Below are 19,621 nucleotides of genomic sequence, written 5' to 3' on the forward strand. Positions count from 1 at the left end.
CCATGGGATCAAAGGTTAGGATAGCATCACCTTTATCTAAGGCCCAATTGTAGTTTCTTGCTCCCTGGCATCAGGCGATATCTGGAATCCAATCAGAGTGCTCGTTCACTGGAGCCCTCCAAGAGATGATGCAACTTGCTCCTGGCTTCCCTCTCCCATTTAGTTATTGAACTGAGCACAGGTTTTTCATTTAGCCAATTACCGCATTCTGATTATCAGGCTTTGAAAGAGATACAGATAGTATCTATGAGAAAGGCTGATTGCAAACACCTGCACAAACCAAAAGGGATCACAGGTATCCAACAGGAAAAAAACACACAAGCAAACCTTGCGATATGAATAACATTTGTAAGATTTATATTGCTTTTTAAACTTAATAAGATTACAAAAATTTGTCGAACATTCTCAATTATACAATATTGTAAAAAAGTCCAACATTCTCAACGAGTACCCAGTTATAAACTCATTTCAACTTTGCAGTCTTCCTCAGGAGCAATCCTATATTGTAGAGAGGTGTCAGCTTCTTAATCCAGCTCAGTATTGTAATTTCTTAATTTCCTTCATAGTATCCTGGAATAAACCATGGTCAATGAAAATTCACATGAAGCTGAATGGAAAATAGTTATATTATTTTATTTTTAGAAAACTTACTGGTTCCATATAAGTGTTTATATTGGGAGCAAGCCAATCCTCTGTAGGTGCAAAGAAGCCTCCTGGATTTTGCTGGCTATGCTCTCCATAAGCACTATCCATTTTAAGTAGTAGCAAACCAGTCCTTATTTCTCCTGGCTAGAAGCCTTCATTTTCTGGCTGGCAAATGCTCTCTACAACAAACTGAATCCAGACTCTATAAAGACTGTACTAGTTAATTCCATGCAGCTGCATGTTGAACATCTCTTTCTTAAAGTAATATGACATTATTGCAGGCTGAACCTCTGTAAATATTTCAACTATTACATTTCTTAATCCATCATATGTACATTTATGTCTACATCCCCAATAGAAACAGCACAAACCAAAAGGGATCACAGGTATCCAACAGGAAAAACAACACACAAGCAAACCCTGCGATATGAATAACATTTGTAAGATTTATATTGCTTTTTAAACTTTATAAGATTACAAAAATTTGTCCAACATTCTCAATTCTCAATTATACAATATTGTAAAAAAAAAAAGTCCAAAGTCCTATGTTATTCAATTGGACTTATTTCCAAGAAGATGTCTTCATCTATTTTCTTTTCCCATCAGGTTGTATATTATAGGTTATATGCTGTACATTTCGTAACTATGTGTCATTTCTTTGATATGGTCCCTTCTGTGTACCCTTAGGCACTCATCTGCTGCATTTGCCTTACAGTCATTTTAGGGTCTTTGCCTGGAGTTAATGGTATCTTCCGTTTCTGTGACGCTTTGCTGCAGTTCATTGGAGTGGCGATCTGCAGAGCCTGTAACATAGCTGCTCCTGATTTTGGGTCTTTGGTGTACAGGGACCTGTCTTCTTCTTGTACTTGCAGATTGGTTAGATTGACCCATTTGTAGCTTATTTTCGATTGTCGTAAAGCTTCTGTGACCATGCAAAGTTCCCGTTGCTTTTGCAGTACTTCCTGTGGGACATCAGGGAAGACTAGTATTTTTTCTCCCTTGTATGTAAATGCCCCTCTCTGCCTGGCTTTGCTTAAGATCTTCTTCCTCGTTCTTGGGTCTGGTATTTCTGCAAGAATATCCCTTGGGCCATTTCATTTTGGATGAGAAGGTGAGCCGAGTCTGTAGGCTGCAGTAATTATTGGAGTGATGCCTCCTTCCAGCAATAGTTCTTGCGCTAGCCATTCCGCCATGAATATAGACAGTTGAACTGTTATTTCTAAGTGCTCTGAAAAGCCTCTAAATTTCAGATTTTTATGACGGCTTGAAGTTTCTAGTGACAAAATTCGATCTTTTGTACGTTCAGAATCAGTTTTTATCAGGCTTATTTCTTCTTTTAGGTTGAGGCTTAGGTCTCTTGCTGTTTCCACCATTTGGTTGACCATTGTTAGCGCAATTTTTAGTTTGGCAAATTGTTCATTAATAGGTCTGATTAGCGCGGTCATGCTATCTAGTAATTTCTGCTCCATTTTGTTAAACATTTCAGTCAGTCTTGCTTCAGTTATGGGGGGGGGGAACTGCGCCTTGGGCCTCTGCCATTGCCATGGTGTCAGTTACTGCCGGAGTGGTACCTGACATCGATGTGCGATTAGGTTTGATAAAGTATTCTGATATGTCTTTAGAGGTACCCGGGACCTGCGCTGGGTTATTAGTTCCCTTTTCCCCATTCTTGTTTCCATGTACCTGATGGTTGTCCGATGTTTTCCTCATTATTAGGGGTTTGGAAAAACAAAAGCAATGTATGTTGTTGCTTTTGGCTTGGCACCATATTTCTCTGATCTTTTACTAAAACAGCTGAAACAATGCCAAACATTTGTTATCTGTTTTGATGAAGCTTTGAATAAGGTGGTTCAAAAGGGACAGATGGATTTAGTGCTTCGTTTTTGGGATGATTACTGTCATAAAGTTTCCACACGGTATCTAACCAGTGTTTTTCTTCAAACTGCTACTGCTGAAGACCTTCTTCAGAAGTTTCAAGAAGGCATGTCTTCTTTATCAGTTGTAAAATTATTACAAGTATCTATGGATGGGCCAAATGTAAATCACCTTTTTTTGAGAAAACTAAAAGAAGAAATTAAAACCAACCTTGGCTGTAAAGAAGAAGGAAAAAAATTGATTGACTTTGGAACTTGTAGCCTTCATGTTGTACATGGGTCTTTTAAAACAGGATTGCAAGCAGTGAAATGGGACCTGAATTCAGTCTTGCGCAACATGTATTATCTATTCAAAGATTCTCCAGCTAGGAGGGCATCATACACTGCTATGACTGGAAGCACACTATTTCCCCTGAAGTTTTGCTCCACTAGGTGGTTGGAGAATGTTAAGTGCCTTGATAGAGTGATGACTGTTTTTGATAACATCAAGAAGTATGTGGAAGAAGCAAAACTCCCCTACAGTAAGCCTGCAATTTGTATATAAGCTGCAATGCAAGATCCACTCATGAAGTGCAAAATGGCTTTCATGAAAACGATTGCTAGAGATTGTGAGACATTTCTACAAAGGTTTCAAAACCAAAAACCATTGGCACCTTTTTTGTATGAAGAACTTTGTAAACTAATCAAAAAGCTAATGTTGCATAAAATCAGAAATACTTCAAAACGTGTCTTCTGGTTCCCAGTTGAAAGAAACTAAACTGAGTGAACGTCAAGTGGCCGAGTTTTGCCTAGGGTGTTGAAATATGGTAGTAGCTGTTGTTGAAAAGTTGATTGAGAGAAGTCCTTTGAAGTTCAAGATGGTGCATGGCCTATCAGCATTAGATCCTACTATCATTTCATACAAGCCAAATCTTGGAATCACCAGAATAAAGACTTGTAACATTTACATAAGCAAATGGATGGATTTAAGGAAGCCCCTTCTTGATCTAGATCAGGGGTCCCCAACATTTTTGAGCCTGTGGGCACCTTTGGAATTGGGGGCATAACCATAAAATGACTGCTGCAGGAGGCAGATCCAAACACAAAATGGCTGTTGCAGGAGGTGCAGCCAACCACTAACATCAGGGAGTGAGGTTATGTGTGACTTTCATAGTAACTCTTCAACATTTCAGGCAGAAACTCTACTTAACAGAACACTTTTTATTTTTTTCATCTATTTACATCATTTTAAAATATTTTCTTGCTTTCACACAGGCCCTGCCCACTTTCTAAAAACAGTTGGCAGGTGCTGTGTTGGGGACCCCTGCTCTAGATGGATATCATGGCTGATTATATAAACAGCTGCTAAGAACCAATAGGGTCACATACCCCGTAAATATTTCTTAATACAAGTCATCTGTTAGCAAATCTTGTTCCCTGATCCTAATTTGCAGCCCAATGTTGTTCTATGTTGTTCTCAAAGCAGCTCAAGCCTTGGAGTTCCTTTCCACTCAGTGTCACAACAAAAAGCATCCCTGCCACCTTGTTTTGTGCTATGTAGCAGGTAAGGATAGAGTTCTTTTAAAAATGTAAATTAAACTGAGGTTTTACTGGTGAACTTGCAGCTCATGTCTGATTGAAAATCTTCATGGCAGACTCAGACCCAGCCCAAGGCCTCTGTAATGTATGGTTTGGTGTCAGTCAGAGGCAAAAGTTAAATTGGATTCCAAGGCTTGGTTGCTAACAAGAGACTTTGCCCAAACCTTTAGAATGATTCCCAGACAAGGAAATCAAACCACAAATTATTAGTTAAATAGAAACTCTCACAGATTTGGTGAAAGTCTAACTGAGTTTCAAAGAGAGTCAATACTACACTTGTTTCTTGCAGCAGAGTTTTTAATTTACAGCTAAGTGGATACATTCCAGCTGGAAAGAATGCAACTCAGAGTTTGATCCTGAATCCATAAGCCACTATGGACTTGTGGTACCTGGAGAGATGAGAATAGATGGGAATATCTGCAATTGCCATTTCCTGTGGAACTTTCAGTAGGAGTTGCTTTCGGTCCTCACCATGGCAATGCCTCTCACTTTTGTCTAAAAACAGAGTGTCTTCAGGAGCTCCAGAATATAGCCCAACAAGTTCAGCATGCTAAACAAGAGAATTCAAACAAAATGTTAATTGTCTCTGTAAAGCCTGTATACTAATAACAACACCACTATTAACAATCATTAACAGTTTGTGAAAATGTGGAAAGAGGGGAGAGGAGAAAAGAAATCGACAACTCTAATAATGATTAAACTATAACTTGGAAGCCTTTGGGGAACTGTGAAGGGGGAGGAGGACAAACATTTGAGAATCCCATCCCCTAACATAAGAAGACTGTTGAATTCTGCAGATAGATGAATACCTTAGTGCTCACTTAGCTATGAATCAGAGACGTTTAGCACTAGCAAAATTGTCATGCAGTGCCGACTGCTGAGTGGGACACTGCTCATCTAGCCTGAAAATAAAAAAGGGGGGGGGGGGGGAGGTCAATGTCTGTATAAGTGCTGTGGGGATAGGAGTGGAGTTGACATGGTTATACATCCACAACCCTCATTTTTGGAAACTATAAGATGCTATGGGCTATACCCCTTCTGCAGTTTAAAGATTCTTTGGGTGTATGTAAAGTGAATTAAGAATGAGTGCTTTTCTTTTTATCCTAATTAATCTACCTCTCCATGACTTTTCAAAGGGGTCATCATAGCCCTTAAAATCTTATACGGGACCTGGAGGAGTGAATTAGGGTTGGAAAACATACATCTCAGGGCACACATCCCCAGACCCTTATTTCTGCTCTCCAGGATACTGTAAATTGTTAGAGGCCTGGTTACTCCAATTGCACCTCACCCGGTATAAAGTTGACTCTCAGCTTTCCAGAGCAATAAATATGCTCAATTGTTACTGAGGAATGTCTTTTTAGGAAGACAGGACATTTCAATTTAATTTACATTGAATATTTTCCTGCATTTCTCCCCCATGAATACAGAAGAAGAGTTGGTTTTTATATCCCACTTTTATCTGCCCTAAGGACTCTCAAAGCGGCTTACGATCACATTCCCTTCCTCTCTCCACAACTGGCACCTTGTGAGGTATGTGGGACTTCTGAGAGAACTGTGACTGGCCCAAGGTCACCAGCAGGCTTCATGTGGAAGAGTGGGGAATCAAACCCGGTTCTCCAGATTAGAGGCCGCTGGCAGAAACTTCTGTTGTTTTTGAAAGTGGCTTCACTGCCCTATGACTACATATTGGATTGCCAAGTTCAGTGTTAAATTGTAGTAAAATGAAGCACTTCTGTAAAATGGTAACTTTAGTGCAATCATATAGTGTTCAGTTTAAACTGGGCTGTGAATTGGAATTGTTCCTACCAAATTATGCTGAACTGATTCCAAGTAATCAACTGTCAATGTGCATCACACATTATTATAGCAGTGAGATTGGTGTGTGCAAAAGTTTGGTAGCAGAGGAAAATTACTCAAAACCAAGACTGAATAGGTAAAGTTATAGAAATCTATATGTTACAGTAGCTTACTATTCATCAAAACAGAGGTGATGTTGAGAAGGTGGATTCACAGTGAAGTAATCTGATCCAACATATGGAAATTACTTCAGGAGAATTTTAGGCACGAGAGCCCATTAGCAGCTTCAAAATCAAAACAATACTAAGTAATGTTGCTTTGTAGAACTAGTTTAGGCTAGCAGGTAAATAAGAATAATAAGATCTGTTGCGGAGTGTTGATGTATTATTTATTCTGTATGAACATATTAATTTCTTTTTGTATATATTAAAAATAATGAACTGCAAAATATTTACAGTGAAGGAATATGATTTTATATGTAATTAAAGGAGAGCTAACAGAGAAGAAAGGAAGGTTTAGGTAAAAGGGGAAAGTACTGCAGTGGATGTTTAATTGGTTATTTTCTTTTGGGGAGGGTGCTTCTCAAAAGAGTAGAGTACCCTTAAACTCAAACATATGCAGTGGGATTTATAGCTACCCCATCTCTTTCAAAATGATGCCCCCCACTAAACGACACAAAACAGTTACATTGTATTCCTGTACCTTTAACTTTATCTTTCGATACTTCATATCTTGTTTCCAGGGCATCACATAGAGGTTTGGAATCATCCCATGTCTGCATGAAAATCTTGGCAAGTGGCAGTGAACTAGCCTAGGACAAAAACATGGCATAGTTTTTGAAAAGAGTTTAATTCTATTTAAACGTTGTAAGTAAGGAGGGGGGAAGCTGCACGAAGCAATACATAAACATTTCTCCTCAAATGTCCATCCACTAGTCATCGAATGCCTGATGTAATTATCTTTCTCATTTATCCATATAATCTAACCTCTTCTTTAATGTTACCAATAGGAGATACTTATAAATCTCTGATAGTAACACTCTCGATCCAGCCTCTTGTGCCAGCTGGATATTCTCTAGTGGCTGATGTGAAAATTTGTGGGGATGAAACAGAATGACTGTCCTGTAATTACTGAATCCCTGAGTAGGATCTAATCAGGTTCTCCTTTGTGCAGTAATCTTTCATATGAGAAAAACCGTCTCTGCACAACCAAGTCTCTAAAAATATCAATTCTACACTTACCTCAGACATCTTTCTGTTCCAGAAATAAATAATGAATGAGAAGCAAGGGGAGAAATGCCAAATGTCGACTCTGTTTTCTGTCATGAGAACTATTCAGCTGAATTTATGATTTGTAATCCTTTGCTTTCCATAAGTGAGATTAAAAGAAAGACATCATCTCTTGATGTTTTCTTCCAAGTTTTCCCAGTATGTATTTGGGTTTTGTCTAGTCTGCTTAATACAGAATTGAAGTTGTGTAGCACAATAATAATGATAGAAGATGGCCTCAGCAGACCTTTATATGGGACAAATGGGGGAGCTGCAGACTTGTGGGGGCACTTCATTTCCCCTCCCCTACTATTTCATCTTTCTCTTTCTTGAGAGCTCCCATCGCCTGTTCCTTTTCCTGCTTCCTTGTCTTCTGCACTCCCACCAGCCAACCTACATTTATGTGTCCCCATCTTCAGCTTTCCCTTCATTTCTCCCTGGGAAACTCTGCTCAGTTCCAGCTGCTGGCTGCCAGAACCAGTAGTGCAGTAGAGAACCTGCAAGGACTTGTGTGTGTGTGGGGGGGGCCACTTCACTCTCTCCTGTATCCTCCTTGCCACACTATGTACACCCTTCCTCTTCCTTTCTCCATAGTGAATACCCAAAGCAGCTTACATAACATAATTCTCCTCTTCACATTTTTATCTCCCCAACAACCCTGTGAGGTAGGTTAGGCTGGGACAATGTGACTGCCCCAAGATCACCATTTGAGTGTGAAGAAGCAGGTTCATAGCTTGGGAAGTGACTTTTTTAAAAAGGAGAGGATGTTGTGATGGTAGCAATGACACCACAATTATGACAGCAACCTCCCTTGAAAATCCTCATTGGTTGCAATCACACACACTTAAATAATCCACTTTCAGTGCATTTTTGAATTGGATTTTGCTAGTTCACACAGTAAAATCCAGTTGGAAAGTGCATTAAAAGTGGGTTGAAAATGGCTCTTCTTAAAGCTACAGAGCTTGAAAGGCAGATAAATATGTATTCTACTGAAGCCATTTGTGCCTTAAGGCCTCAGCTTTGGACCTCAGGATCTTTATGCAGAAGTGTCTGTGTATTACAAATCTATTTAGTCCAGTGTCACTCTCCAGTCCCTGTTTTTCTTGGGGACTGTGGAAAATGCCGAGTAAATTCCTGATTTCCAGTAGATGTTGCTTTGCAGCGATGGTATGTTGGTGCTTTTCTGGTCATCTGGGCAAGGGAGAAATCACTAACTTGACTGGGGGAGACCCACTTGTCTAAAGAAAGATGAGTCCATGTTTGATGGAACATCTGAAGTTAGTCTTCTGCAGGGGGGCTTGGTGTCAGTTGCGATTTTAAAGGGCCTGGGCAGGTTTGATGTTCCCCTGGGGAAAGCCTCTGATATTATATAGTTATATTGTCTTGTCTATGCCTGGGGCATGATGGTCTGTTAGGGTGGCCAGACTCCTGGTCTGGGCAAGGGTTCCCTGATTCCGGGGGCTCCAGCCTGCCGCCAACCAGCTGGTCAGCGGGGGAAGCCCCACCCTGAACAAGATCACAGTGACATCACCAGGAAGTGACATCATCGTGTTGGGAATGCTGTGGGGTGACTCTAATTTTTGTGAAAACTCTATGGTTTTGAAGGCAAAAACCCATAGAATTTTGCCCAAAAACTAGAGTGCCCCCCCGACATCCGTGACACAATGATGTCACTTCCAGGTGACATCATTGTGGAGTGCACGCTTTGTGCACATGCCAGAAGATCCTGGAGGAGAGGCAGGATCCCCCCAGGTAGGACCTGGCAACCCTATGGTCTGTGAACATCTGCCTTGAATCTGGGCAGCACCCAATGGGAGCAAATGGAGTTGTTCCTTGGGTGTTGCTTATCCGTCCTGTTGACCTTGGGCATAGCCCCCCCTTTTGTCTAATTTCTTTTAATTTTTTAATTGTTTTCTTTAAGAAAGGTGGGATACAGAAAGGAAGAAAGGGTAGGGGGAAAATATAGATTCATCAGGTTTGTCATATATTATGAGTTGTTACATACAATAAGTAAAATCAGATGTATTACCAAATGTATTACATATTTCAAATATAAAAGCAGACAATAAAACATACCTGAGGGACCGCATTTCCCCATATATTCCTCAAAGAGCACTTCGGTCGGGGTCACAACACCGTCTGGTGACCCCGGGCCCTAAGGAGGCCAAGCTTGCAGCAACGAGGGCCAGGTCCTTTTCAGTGGCGGCTCCTATCTGGTGGAATGAGCTCCTGGAGGAGATCAGGCCCCTGTGGGACCTGGGGAGTTCCGCAGGGCCTGCAAGACGGAGCTCTTCCGCCGGCTTTTGAGTAGGAGCCGCCACTACCACCATCGCTCCATTATACAGCGATACTGCCAGAGGGCTGGGTAACATCTAGCTGTGGTCCTAGCCCGCCCTTCTGCTATGCAAGATGCTGGGACTTTTTAGTCGTGCTCTGATAGATTTGAATTTAATTGGCTTATTTATATGGAATCTTAACTGTTTTATATATTGTATGCACTTTGTGCCTGTGTAAGCCGCCCTGAGCCCGTTTGCGGGGAGGGCGGGGTATAAATATAATAAAATAAATAAAATAAATACTACAAAATTTTGGGATAGATTGTCTCTATAAGGAATAAACAAGAACTTTCCTAAAGTTAGTGATAATCTATTAACGATAAAAGAGATTGTATCTTGAAGAAGATATTGGATTTATACCCCGCACTTCACTCAGAGTCTCAGAGTGGCTTTCGAACTCCTTTCCCTTCCCTTCCCTTCCCCACAACAGACACCCTGTGAGGGAGGTGGGGCTGAGAGAACAGCTTGAGAGAACAGCTCTGAGAGAATTTATGATTGACCCAAGGTCACACCAGCAGCTGCATGTGGAGGCGTGGGGAATCAAACCCGGTTCTCCCAGATTAGAATCTGTACACTTAACCACTACACCAAAATGGTGAACTATTGAACAAACTTCTATGCTAAAATTAAATCATTGTAAAAACCTTAATATTGTCTTAATTGTTTATATAATTCTATGTTTATTCTTAGTAATTCTTTAATTACTAGTGGAATACAAAATAAAGTGTTGAAACTATAATCAATATCTTCATCACCTTTAATATGATATTCAGGTAATTCTGGAACTTTTTTTTACAAAAAAAAGTTAATTTTCCCATAGTATGAATAATAAGCTTGCCATTTTTGCTGAAATTCTTTCAGTGGTCTTTTATTTATATAATTGGTTAGTTTTGCCAATGTTGCATACTCAGCTAGTTTTTCATTCCAGATCTCTGTTGTAGGACAGTCTTCTGTCTTCCATTTCATTGCAAATATTATTCTGGCAGCTGTCAACATATATTTAAGTAGGTCTTGTGAGGTTCTTGTTTGTATTATCTGGTAGTCTCTGGTTTCATCGGGAATTTGGTTTTTAAAATATTTTGAATTTCTTCATGTATATTTTCCCAGTATCTTTTCATCTTGTTGCAAGTCCACCACATATGATAAAAGGTGTCATCTTTTTTACATTTCCAGCAAGCCCATTTGTAATTCTTATCCATCTTTTCAATATCTTTTGGGGTAAAACATTTTGTACCAATTTTCTCTTAATGCTTGGCTAGCAGTGAATCGAATACCTTTAGTCCATAGATTTTCCCAACACTGAAACTGTATTTCCTCACCAAAATTTTGCATCCATTTAATCATGCAAGATATCTTAGAAGCAAAGATTTCCATCACAAGAATAAAGAGAAGTGGAGAAAGTGGACATCCTATTTATTTTTGAATTTTAAAAATTATTTTCTTACTACAAACACTAAAAGCACTAGGACACTAACCACTAAACTAAAATATAAGCTAAGCAAGGTTCATATAGAATGATTAAACGTTAGGTTGCTTAACGTTCCGTCTATAAAAAGATTACTGGAATATAGCTAGTTACTACTGCTTCAATTACAAACTGGTATTGTATATTTGATTCGAGCAAGTACATTCTAAACAATTAAACTATTAAGCTTATACATTTCTGGTAGATCTATTTCTTTCCTTCTTTTTTCTTTTTATCAAATTTCCATTTGACTTTCAGGACTTTGGGGGCCCCCACCCATTTTTCTGATTCAGATTCCTCTTCTGGATTACTACTTGCCGTAGATTCCGAACCTCCCGACCCATATGTGCTGCTTTCTTCTTCCATATCTTGTTCCTCTGTTGTATCCTTAGCGCTTGCTAGTTTTTGTTGCTGTTCCAAGAACATCTTCGCTTTTAATACAGAGTCTATCTTTTTTAAAAAATCTTTATAGTTGAAGACAAGTCCTTCAGGTATCATCCATCTGTATGGGGTGGAGTTTTTCTGCAAGAAGCCGGTTAAATTCTTGTACTGTTTCCTCTTCTTATTTCGAATGAAATGTCTTTTAAGACTCTGATTTCTGTGTCTTTGATTTTTAAGGTTGTCTCATTTGTGGCCTTGAGCACCACATCTCTTTTTGAGAATCTCACCACTATCTCCCCGGGCAGGTTCTTTTTCTTGATAAATTCTGGATATGTCCAATAGATCATATCCAAATCGCTTTATAGTACCTCCACCATTAAACCTGTCATTGGGGCCAACACTTCACTTAAGATTTCCTTTAGATTCTCACCTTTCTGTTCAGGAACACCTTGAAATCTCAGAACAAATTCTATTCTTGGCAAGAAATGAACTGGAGAGTGGGTAACTTCCAGCACTGGAAACTTGAAATAACTTGAAATAAATATCTAAGTCTTGACTAATCAGTGGACATCACCAACATTAAAATGCCTTCCTCCTCAGAGTGAGAATGAAGATTCCTTCAAATATGTTACTGTAGTTCTTTTCTTTTTGATATATGTATACAATGCTGGGTACAGCCCAGAGGCGCTGCCTTACTCTAGGGTACCCCCAACAGCGGGGCACCCCACTTTCTAACCTGAGCCAGAGACCCACAAACTCAGGCCAAGGAAGGCGCTCCTGACCTGAATCACAAAGCAAGCCATAGCTCTGGAAAAGGGTCTCCATTTTCAGGTGGCAACAAGGCAAACCTCCAGTCTTCTCCCCCACCCAGCAAAGGTATGGATATGAAACAATGGGTTCCACCAGGTATTATATCTGCATGTCATGCCTGCCCCTGATGATGACATGCCTGCCTTTGCTGATGCCCCTGAACAGGCTCCTGAGGACCCTGAACAGGCTCCTGAGGACAGTACTGCAGCAGAAAGGCAAAGACTGGATCCTGTAGCTGAAAGCTATCTAAGTGGTGAGGAGGATAGAGCCTCCCAGGGAACACCTGCAAGGGATCAGTCTCTGCTGCAGCCCAGTAATTCATCATCAGACTCGCCTCCACCTGTAACCAGGCTCAGGAATGTAAGACAACAGCTGAGAGAGCGAAGGCAGAATGCACGCATGCGTGCCAGAAGATCTCTTAGCCCTGATTACTGACAGGATCCTGTCCTCACTCCTGGCTAGCTAATGAGTTGATTAGCTAGCACGGTATATATGCAAGTCTGTTGCCAGCAGTCATTTGTGCTGGCAACGTCGTTTGTTCAGGACCGGAATCCTTGCATCTCTGCTCTAGACCTTGTGGAATTCTTCTCGGCTTGATCCTCGGCTTTTGACCTTTGGCTTTGTTGACCCTGCGTTCATCTCTGACTCCTCTGGTATTGTTGTGATTTATGGACTTGAAACTTTGGTATGTCTGACCCTGCTTTTGGACTGTGATTTAAACCTGCTTGAACCTTGCTACCTGATTTGCCCGGCTTGACCTCGGACTGTTCCTGGACTTTTGCTTGCTTGTGTCACGCCCCCTGGTCCTGCCGTGACACTGCATTTCTAAAGCTATTCAGAGGCTGCCTAGTGAATGGCCCTTCTGTCTCCAGAACTTCACCTGGCCCTTTTGTGTGCACCTATGTCTATGTGAAAATCCTTCTATTCACAAACTGTCTTTCCTGCTCCTTCCCTCAGGATACCAAGATAAACCAATCATACATTCAAATGTTTAGCAATCCTTCCTGACGCTAATCAGAGACCCACCTTTTGTATAAACCTAGGAACCTTTTCAGACTGTCTTGATTGGACCATTAGTGGTCAGAAAACCCATTCAGCTAGCCACCCAATACCTGGCTAATCCCATCATCGCTATTGTTAATCCAGACTCTGCCCCTCCAGAACCTCATTGGTCTCACCTAATTCTGGCCCCTCCTGATGCCACACCCCCTGGGACCCATGATTGGCCCAGGTAATCTTTAGTCTTCACCTGCGACAAGCCCCTCAAGAACTCCTATTGGTCGGCATTGTTTTCCAATGTCTATATCCCTCAAGGCACATGGCCTCAGATTATGTTTGGGCCATAATCTCATCTCTATGGACCCCTGCACGTCTGGACAGATTGTATCACCCCGTAACTGACCCCTCTATTTGCTATCAATCACCTCTGCTTTCTGAGTTCTGTATTGCTTGCTTTTTGAATGCGTAGTGTGCTTGTAATTAGGGAAATTTCTTAATAAAATCTATTTAATTTACTCTTCGAATCTAGAGTCTTCCTACTTTACCAGACCTTGGTATACAATTGGTGTGCGATCCCTGTACCCCTCTGGTCTCCTCTGCTTCATAGCTAATTTCCTCAAACAGCGAGACATGCCATTGGTGGTAACATGGGTTTCTGCACATTTCTGCTTTATTCCTGAATTATATTGTTAATAAATGTTTTGTTTGAATTTTCATAGGTATAATATACCTAGCACTTTCCTAATTTATCAGAATTGTATAAACTCATCTAGACAGTACTCATTCAAATATCATTTCCAAACATTGAATAGATGAGAGCTAATATTCTTGCTGTTCCTACATTCTCTTTCCCCCAGGAACATAATATACGGAACATATAATGGTCCATTTTCTTGACAAAGAAGGGAAAGGCTTTTTATTTAGTGAAAAAGTCCTGGATCTGAGTTTCTATAACCCCCATATCCTACAAAATTGAGGCATTTATCCAACCTCAAACAAAATTACTTCTAAGTCTTGCAGACTTATGTTGCAGGTAGAAAATTGGTCTATGAAAGTTTTGGATGCAGATACAGTCACTCAGTATGGGAAAGACTAGTGTGAGGCTAAATTAAAAAATGTAATCTCTGTATCCCTGTAACCTGAAATTATTCCCTCAAAGCCATTTCCTAAAATTCTTTGATATTTTCACAGCTACAAAGATAAAGTTCTTAGGTTGTCTAATTAAAAATTGTTTGCAGCATTCAGATCCCCCTCCAGTTGCAGCTTCCTTTCAATATGAGAGTTGAAATTGTGGATCAATTTTTTAAGCATTTAAGGCAGTTATTGTTTCACCGGCCATTTCCCTTTCTACAGCCATCTTTAGGATCTTTCTTACCTTACAAAGGCATGCCAGCTGTAAATCCCATTGTCCAATGCACAAGATGATACAAGTTTGCCCCTAACAAATTTCTCCAAGTGATTCCTCTTCGGATCTTCCCATAAAATACTAAAACAACTTTACCCTTATTGAAGTAATTGGCCAGTTGTGCTGGATAATTCACATCAAGCTAACTTTAAAGATATTTTGGTATTTTAACTTGAAGATAAGCCATTTTACATATATTTACATTTTAATTATGAAACAGTTACAATTGTTTTCTGGACTGGTTCACTTAACTATTTTCTTATTCAGAGAGTCAGTCATTAAATCCTGTTCACTTAGAAAATTAAAAAAAAAATATTTTGCTTCATCTATGTTTCTAACAAGCACACATTACAGCCCAGGTACCCCAAAAGCCTTTTTACAGAAAATGTAACACCCTCATTTCCTGAATGACTCCTGTTCAAGGAATCAATATTTTTCATAGAATGGAGTCTACTAACTTACCCTTTAAGGTCAGTATTAAGCCCCACAGAATCCACATTGGGTCTGGGTCCCTGGGGGACCATAGGCTTTGGTTCACTCATGCCGCAGGAGCTGCTTTCTGAGAGCTATTGGGAAACCTGCCATCTGTGCCTAAAGAGGGATTATGATGCAGTAGCAGCTGTCAAGCTGATGACACCAAGGTTGCAACAGCAACCAGAAACAGTATCAAAAGCAGCAAGAAACCATAAAAGCTTATAGTGGCAGTAATTTTTAAATTGTAATTTTAAATAAAAAATATAAAAGGCAAATAGCAAAGTCAAGAGGGATGAAGTATGGCACACAGCTGCCTATCTAAAACATTAAGAATGGAGAAAACTACAATGATTAGGTGGTAATTTCCCAAATGGTTCTCAGACTTTTAACCAGCAGTTTTGTATTGTACCTGTTCCAGGGAATAAAAATCTTCAGTTGCAGTTCTGGACTGTCTATAGAAGTGATTTTGACTTAATTGGGCAATAAAATGGTTCAGTACACAAATCATGCATGCATGGGGCAAAGTAACTTTTTAAAACAAAGTGTCACTATGTAGATTCTTCATGATGAAACTTCTAAAACATGTCAGTAGAGATGCTGCAGTAGGGTTAAAGTAGTGATAAAAGAGAGTGATGTCATGCAAAAAAATAAAGATAAGCATATGGAGCAGAGGTCCATCAGTGGCTATTAGCCACAAGGTATAGATAGGGACTCTGGGGCAAGTGATGCTCTGTCATCTTGGTGCTTAGGGGGGTCAACAGTGGGAGGGCTTCTAATGTCCTGGCCCCACTGGTGGACCTCCTGATGGCACCTGGTATTTCTGGCCACTGTGTGACACAGAGTGTTGGACTGGATGGGCCTTTGGCCTGATCCAACATTGGCATCTCTTATGTTCTTATGTAAAGTTGTAGAAAGTTTGATACAAAATAGTTTCCCCCCCCCCTTGTTACTAATGGTGTATGATGAGCCTTTAAAAAAAATATTTGAGGCTTTGTTTATTCATTCTCTCCACATGTCATTTTGCTAATCCCATGCAGCTCAGGTATATCTGACACTGATCAAATAAAATGCAGGTCTGCAGCAGCCAGAGAAGTTCACACAGCACAGGTGAGAATGCCCTCCCAGGTAACTGCGTTTCATTCACCCATCCTGACTAACTTCCTGTTGTCCTATAAGATACCTAATCAGGATTGTAATAAACTCTCATGTAGGCCTGGTGCAAGACATACTTTTTACCCAAGGTCTCTATAGAAAGTCAGGAGTAATGTTAATCTTTCTTTCCTGTGAGGGCATAATTTATAAAGTCAGCCCCAAAATAAAGACTTTGGTGCACACCAGATTCACTGAGAAGTCAAGCTAAACTTGCAGGACTTCCTACATACCAGGGAGGCTTTGGATCTCAGACCTAATCAACTGTTCCTTCTCTAGCAGAAGCTACAACTCTCCTTATGCAACACACTGCATAAGATATAACATTTCATGCCTTAGGGGCTCACATTTCAGGATCTGAGAAGCAAGTGCACAACAAGATAAAAGGGTGAGCTGAACTTGAACAAATAATGAGACATACTGATTAGCTTCACAGGGAAAGGCCTCTGGCCTTTACCTACCATAGCAACTATTTCCTTCTTTTCAGTAAAATTTTAGAAGTATTCAGACAGTACAGTTCCCTTCCGAATGCAAATGATCATTTTTTTTCTGTCAAATTCCTGAGAGTACATGCCCTTTTAAAGGGACCGCAAAGTAGTAATAAAAACTATTGATTTTTTTTTTGGCGGGGGGTGCTAAGTGATTGAATGCCTTTTGATTTAGGATATTGTAGTCAGTGCCATCAATGTCACAATATTATTGTAAGCTGCCTTAAACCAAGAAGAAAGGCAGGATATATGTTTTAATAAATAAATAAATAAATAAATAAATAAAACTGCGGATGCTGATTCATTGTACAAGTTTGATGCTCTACCGACTGGCCCTATGGGGAGGGGACAGAGACCTTTTGTGCAGTGTAGAAAATGCAGCCAGAGCAGTAGCAGAAGGATTTCTTGCCCAAAGAAGCATTCACATATTGAAATTTTTAAAGTGTTCCGTATGTTAATAAAAACAGCAACAAGAATTACCACAATAATTCAAACAATGTGCTCTTTCCATTTTACCTCCCAGTCTAGAGTCCACATCAAATATATCTGGGGAAACTTTTAAGAAATTCAGCAAAAACTAAGTTTTCAAAACCAATCTTTATTTTTGTGCTCTACAACTGAAAATTAAATCAGATAGGTGTACCTTGATTTTGTCATTTTGCAAAGAGGTCTTTTCAAAATAGATAACTTGCATGCCTACTGTTCTGGCTCAGGCAGAGAAGCTGAGTTATTTAAACTGTTCAGTTTCATTATTTTAAGATTATTTAAATTGTTGTGGGGGGTGGGAAGATCAATCAATAGCCTTATTCAACACTACTGGCTAATGAGATTTTTAGAATCTGAGGCAAAAACAGCGGTGGAGATGGGAAGATGATTTGGACTTAATTTGGAAAAATAATTCAAAGTCTGATCCTGAGATTTGCTACAAGTCAGTGTACATGCATGCTTGACATAAATAGCAGGCTAACAGCCTGAACCTGTGCATCTATACTCAGATGTAAGACCTTCTATGTTTAAATATGTACTGTTACTGAGATTTGTAACAATAGCCTATTAAGGATTAGAGCACCAGAATACCCCGTTTTTCAGTGACAACTATCTTCCAAAGATTACTGTAACAGCATGCGCAAATTTAACAGTATGCTATAGTAATCTTTTAAATTATTCAACTCAAGTTTAGAGAACTGTACTCTATCTGCAATATAATAAAGTTATCATGATAAGCCATTATTTCCACATTTGGAATGGGTCTTTAATTCAATGTTTTGGGAAGAAAACACAATCACTTCAGGGCTGTATATGCAGAAGATCCCATATATAATAGCATATTAAGACATATTAGATATGAGAAAGTACAGCCCTATGCAGTTACTCTAGTGTTAAGCCTACTGAAATCAATGGGCTTAAAACTAGAGTAATTCTGCATAGAACTGCACTGTTAATATTCTATCCCAAGAAGAGAAAATAGCAGCAATTGGTAGACTCAAATTCCAAGATCATCAATGAACCTACAGTAGCTTAAATTGATTTGCTGTTACTTTAAAACCCATAAAATAATTAAGCTGACATACATAGATTTAAGAATATGTAGCATAACTGACTTAAACATCAGATTGCTGGACCCACTGAAGTCCACTGGTGGATCACAGCCTAAGTCTTAACACCGTGATCCAATTACAAAGGAGAATAAACCCAAAGGATCAGCCTGGAAGGGTTACCAGATGGGGCTGTTTTTCTCCTCAGAGTTTATACTATGCCTCTTTCGTGGTACTTGTGTACAACTAACATCGCTATGCAGTTGAAGTATGTAATTTTCTCTAAGTACAGAGAAGCAAACAAAGATGTTAAATATGTCAAAAGATAAATCACAAACAACGAAGAATACTGTGGCTTGGATCTTAAGCATTGTTTCCACTTGTACCTTCTTTATTCATGGCAGTGGTGGTCCAACTGCGGAGCAGGAGGCACTTTTCAGCTTATTGAGACATTGGTCTTGCTTAAGGAGAAGTGCCTAATGCTTGAGGAACAAGCTCTGCATAAGAGGATCACCTGGGCAACAGAAAAGGGCCTTGTGCAGGTAGAATAAGGCTTCGAATCTAGACCTTTACCCCGTCTATTCTGTACCTAATTGTGTACTGCTCTTTTCAGTAGTGTTTCATCACGATAATTGAAGAAAAACTGCAGCATTCGCACAAAACTCGGGCTTGAGTAGAAAATTACTTAAAGAGTGGTATAAGAAATCAGCTTGTCTTACTCACTGCAACATCTCATGAAAAAGTGTTTTATAGATACTGTTGGTCCAATATCAAAAGATGGAATCAGAGTTCTGTAAAAAATCTGCAACATATATTAAGAACCCCATGCTTCACATGTCTAGAGAAAAACCTGGTACACTTATTGAAAAAAGCAAACAAATGTGAACATTTCTTTAAATCTTTAGAGAGTATTCTTTAGGACATAATGGGCATTCTAATAAAGGGCAGTTAAAAAAAGACCTCAAAGTGATAATCTTTCCTTTTCTTAGATATTACTTCAGTAGTTTGCAGGCAGGTTGAATATTAAACCAAATAGATGTTTCAAAGCTGTATAGCCATGTACATAGAACATGCTTTCATGTCAAAACACATTTCAGAGAGTGGTGCATCACCTTGCTAACTGCAGGAATACTTTCATGCAGCTTAGAGCCTACATAAATTAGTTTTGCCCTGGAGAAACAGTACAGCTGTTATCTAAAATGAATCCTGAGGTGAGTGAACACAGTCTTAATAGGTGTTGAGTGGGGATAGATACCACGGAACAAAAGATGAAAATCCAAAAATAATAATCATCTGAAGCAAACTGAAGTATTATTGAAAAACCCAGAAGTTCCTCTTAAAAATGACATATGTAATATTGTAACTAATGAAAAGAAGTAGTCATAAAATAACAACAGCTATTTAATATAGTTCT

General features: G+C 39.6%; 1 protein-coding gene across 1 annotated transcript; it reads right to left on the bottom strand.

Annotated features, from left to right (window-relative positions):
- Nucleotides 1–4,387: 4,387 nt before the first annotated feature.
- TEX43 (testis expressed 43) lies at nucleotides 4,388–15,093 on the bottom strand. The gene is made up of 3 exons (XM_015413529.1): nucleotides 15,024–15,093; nucleotides 6,600–6,708; nucleotides 4,388–4,647 (listed from the first exon to the last, which is right to left on the bottom strand). The coding sequence occupies exons 1-3, from the start codon at nucleotides 15,083–15,085 to the stop codon at nucleotides 4,441–4,443; spliced, it is 378 nt and encodes a 125-aa protein (XP_015269015.1). The 5' UTR covers nucleotides 15,086–15,093; the 3' UTR covers nucleotides 4,388–4,440.
- Between the last annotated feature and the right edge of the window lie 4,528 nt (nucleotides 15,094–19,621).

The sequence above is a fragment of the Gekko japonicus genome, unplaced genomic scaffold (genome assembly GCF_001447785.1).
Source record: "Gekko japonicus isolate JY-2015 unplaced genomic scaffold, Gekko_japonicus_V1.1 scaffold245, whole genome shotgun sequence".
In the NCBI taxonomy this organism is placed as follows: Eukaryota; Metazoa; Chordata; class Lepidosauria; order Squamata; family Gekkonidae; genus Gekko; species Gekko japonicus.

Excerpts from the sequence above, each read along its gene's own strand:
- TEX43 (XM_015413529.1), bottom strand. The coding sequence starts at position 15,085 with ATGGTCCCCCAGGGACCCAGACCCAATGTGGATTCTGTGGGGCTTAAT. Across the intron at positions 6,709-15,023 it reads CTTAATACTGACCTTAAAGG|GCTAGTTCACTGCCACTTGC; the intron begins GTAAGTTAGTAG and ends TTTTTGTCCTAG. Across the intron at positions 4,648-6,599 it reads ATCGAAAGATAAAGTTAAAG|CATGCTGAACTTGTTGGGCT; the intron begins GTACAGGAATAC and ends TCTCTTGTTTAG.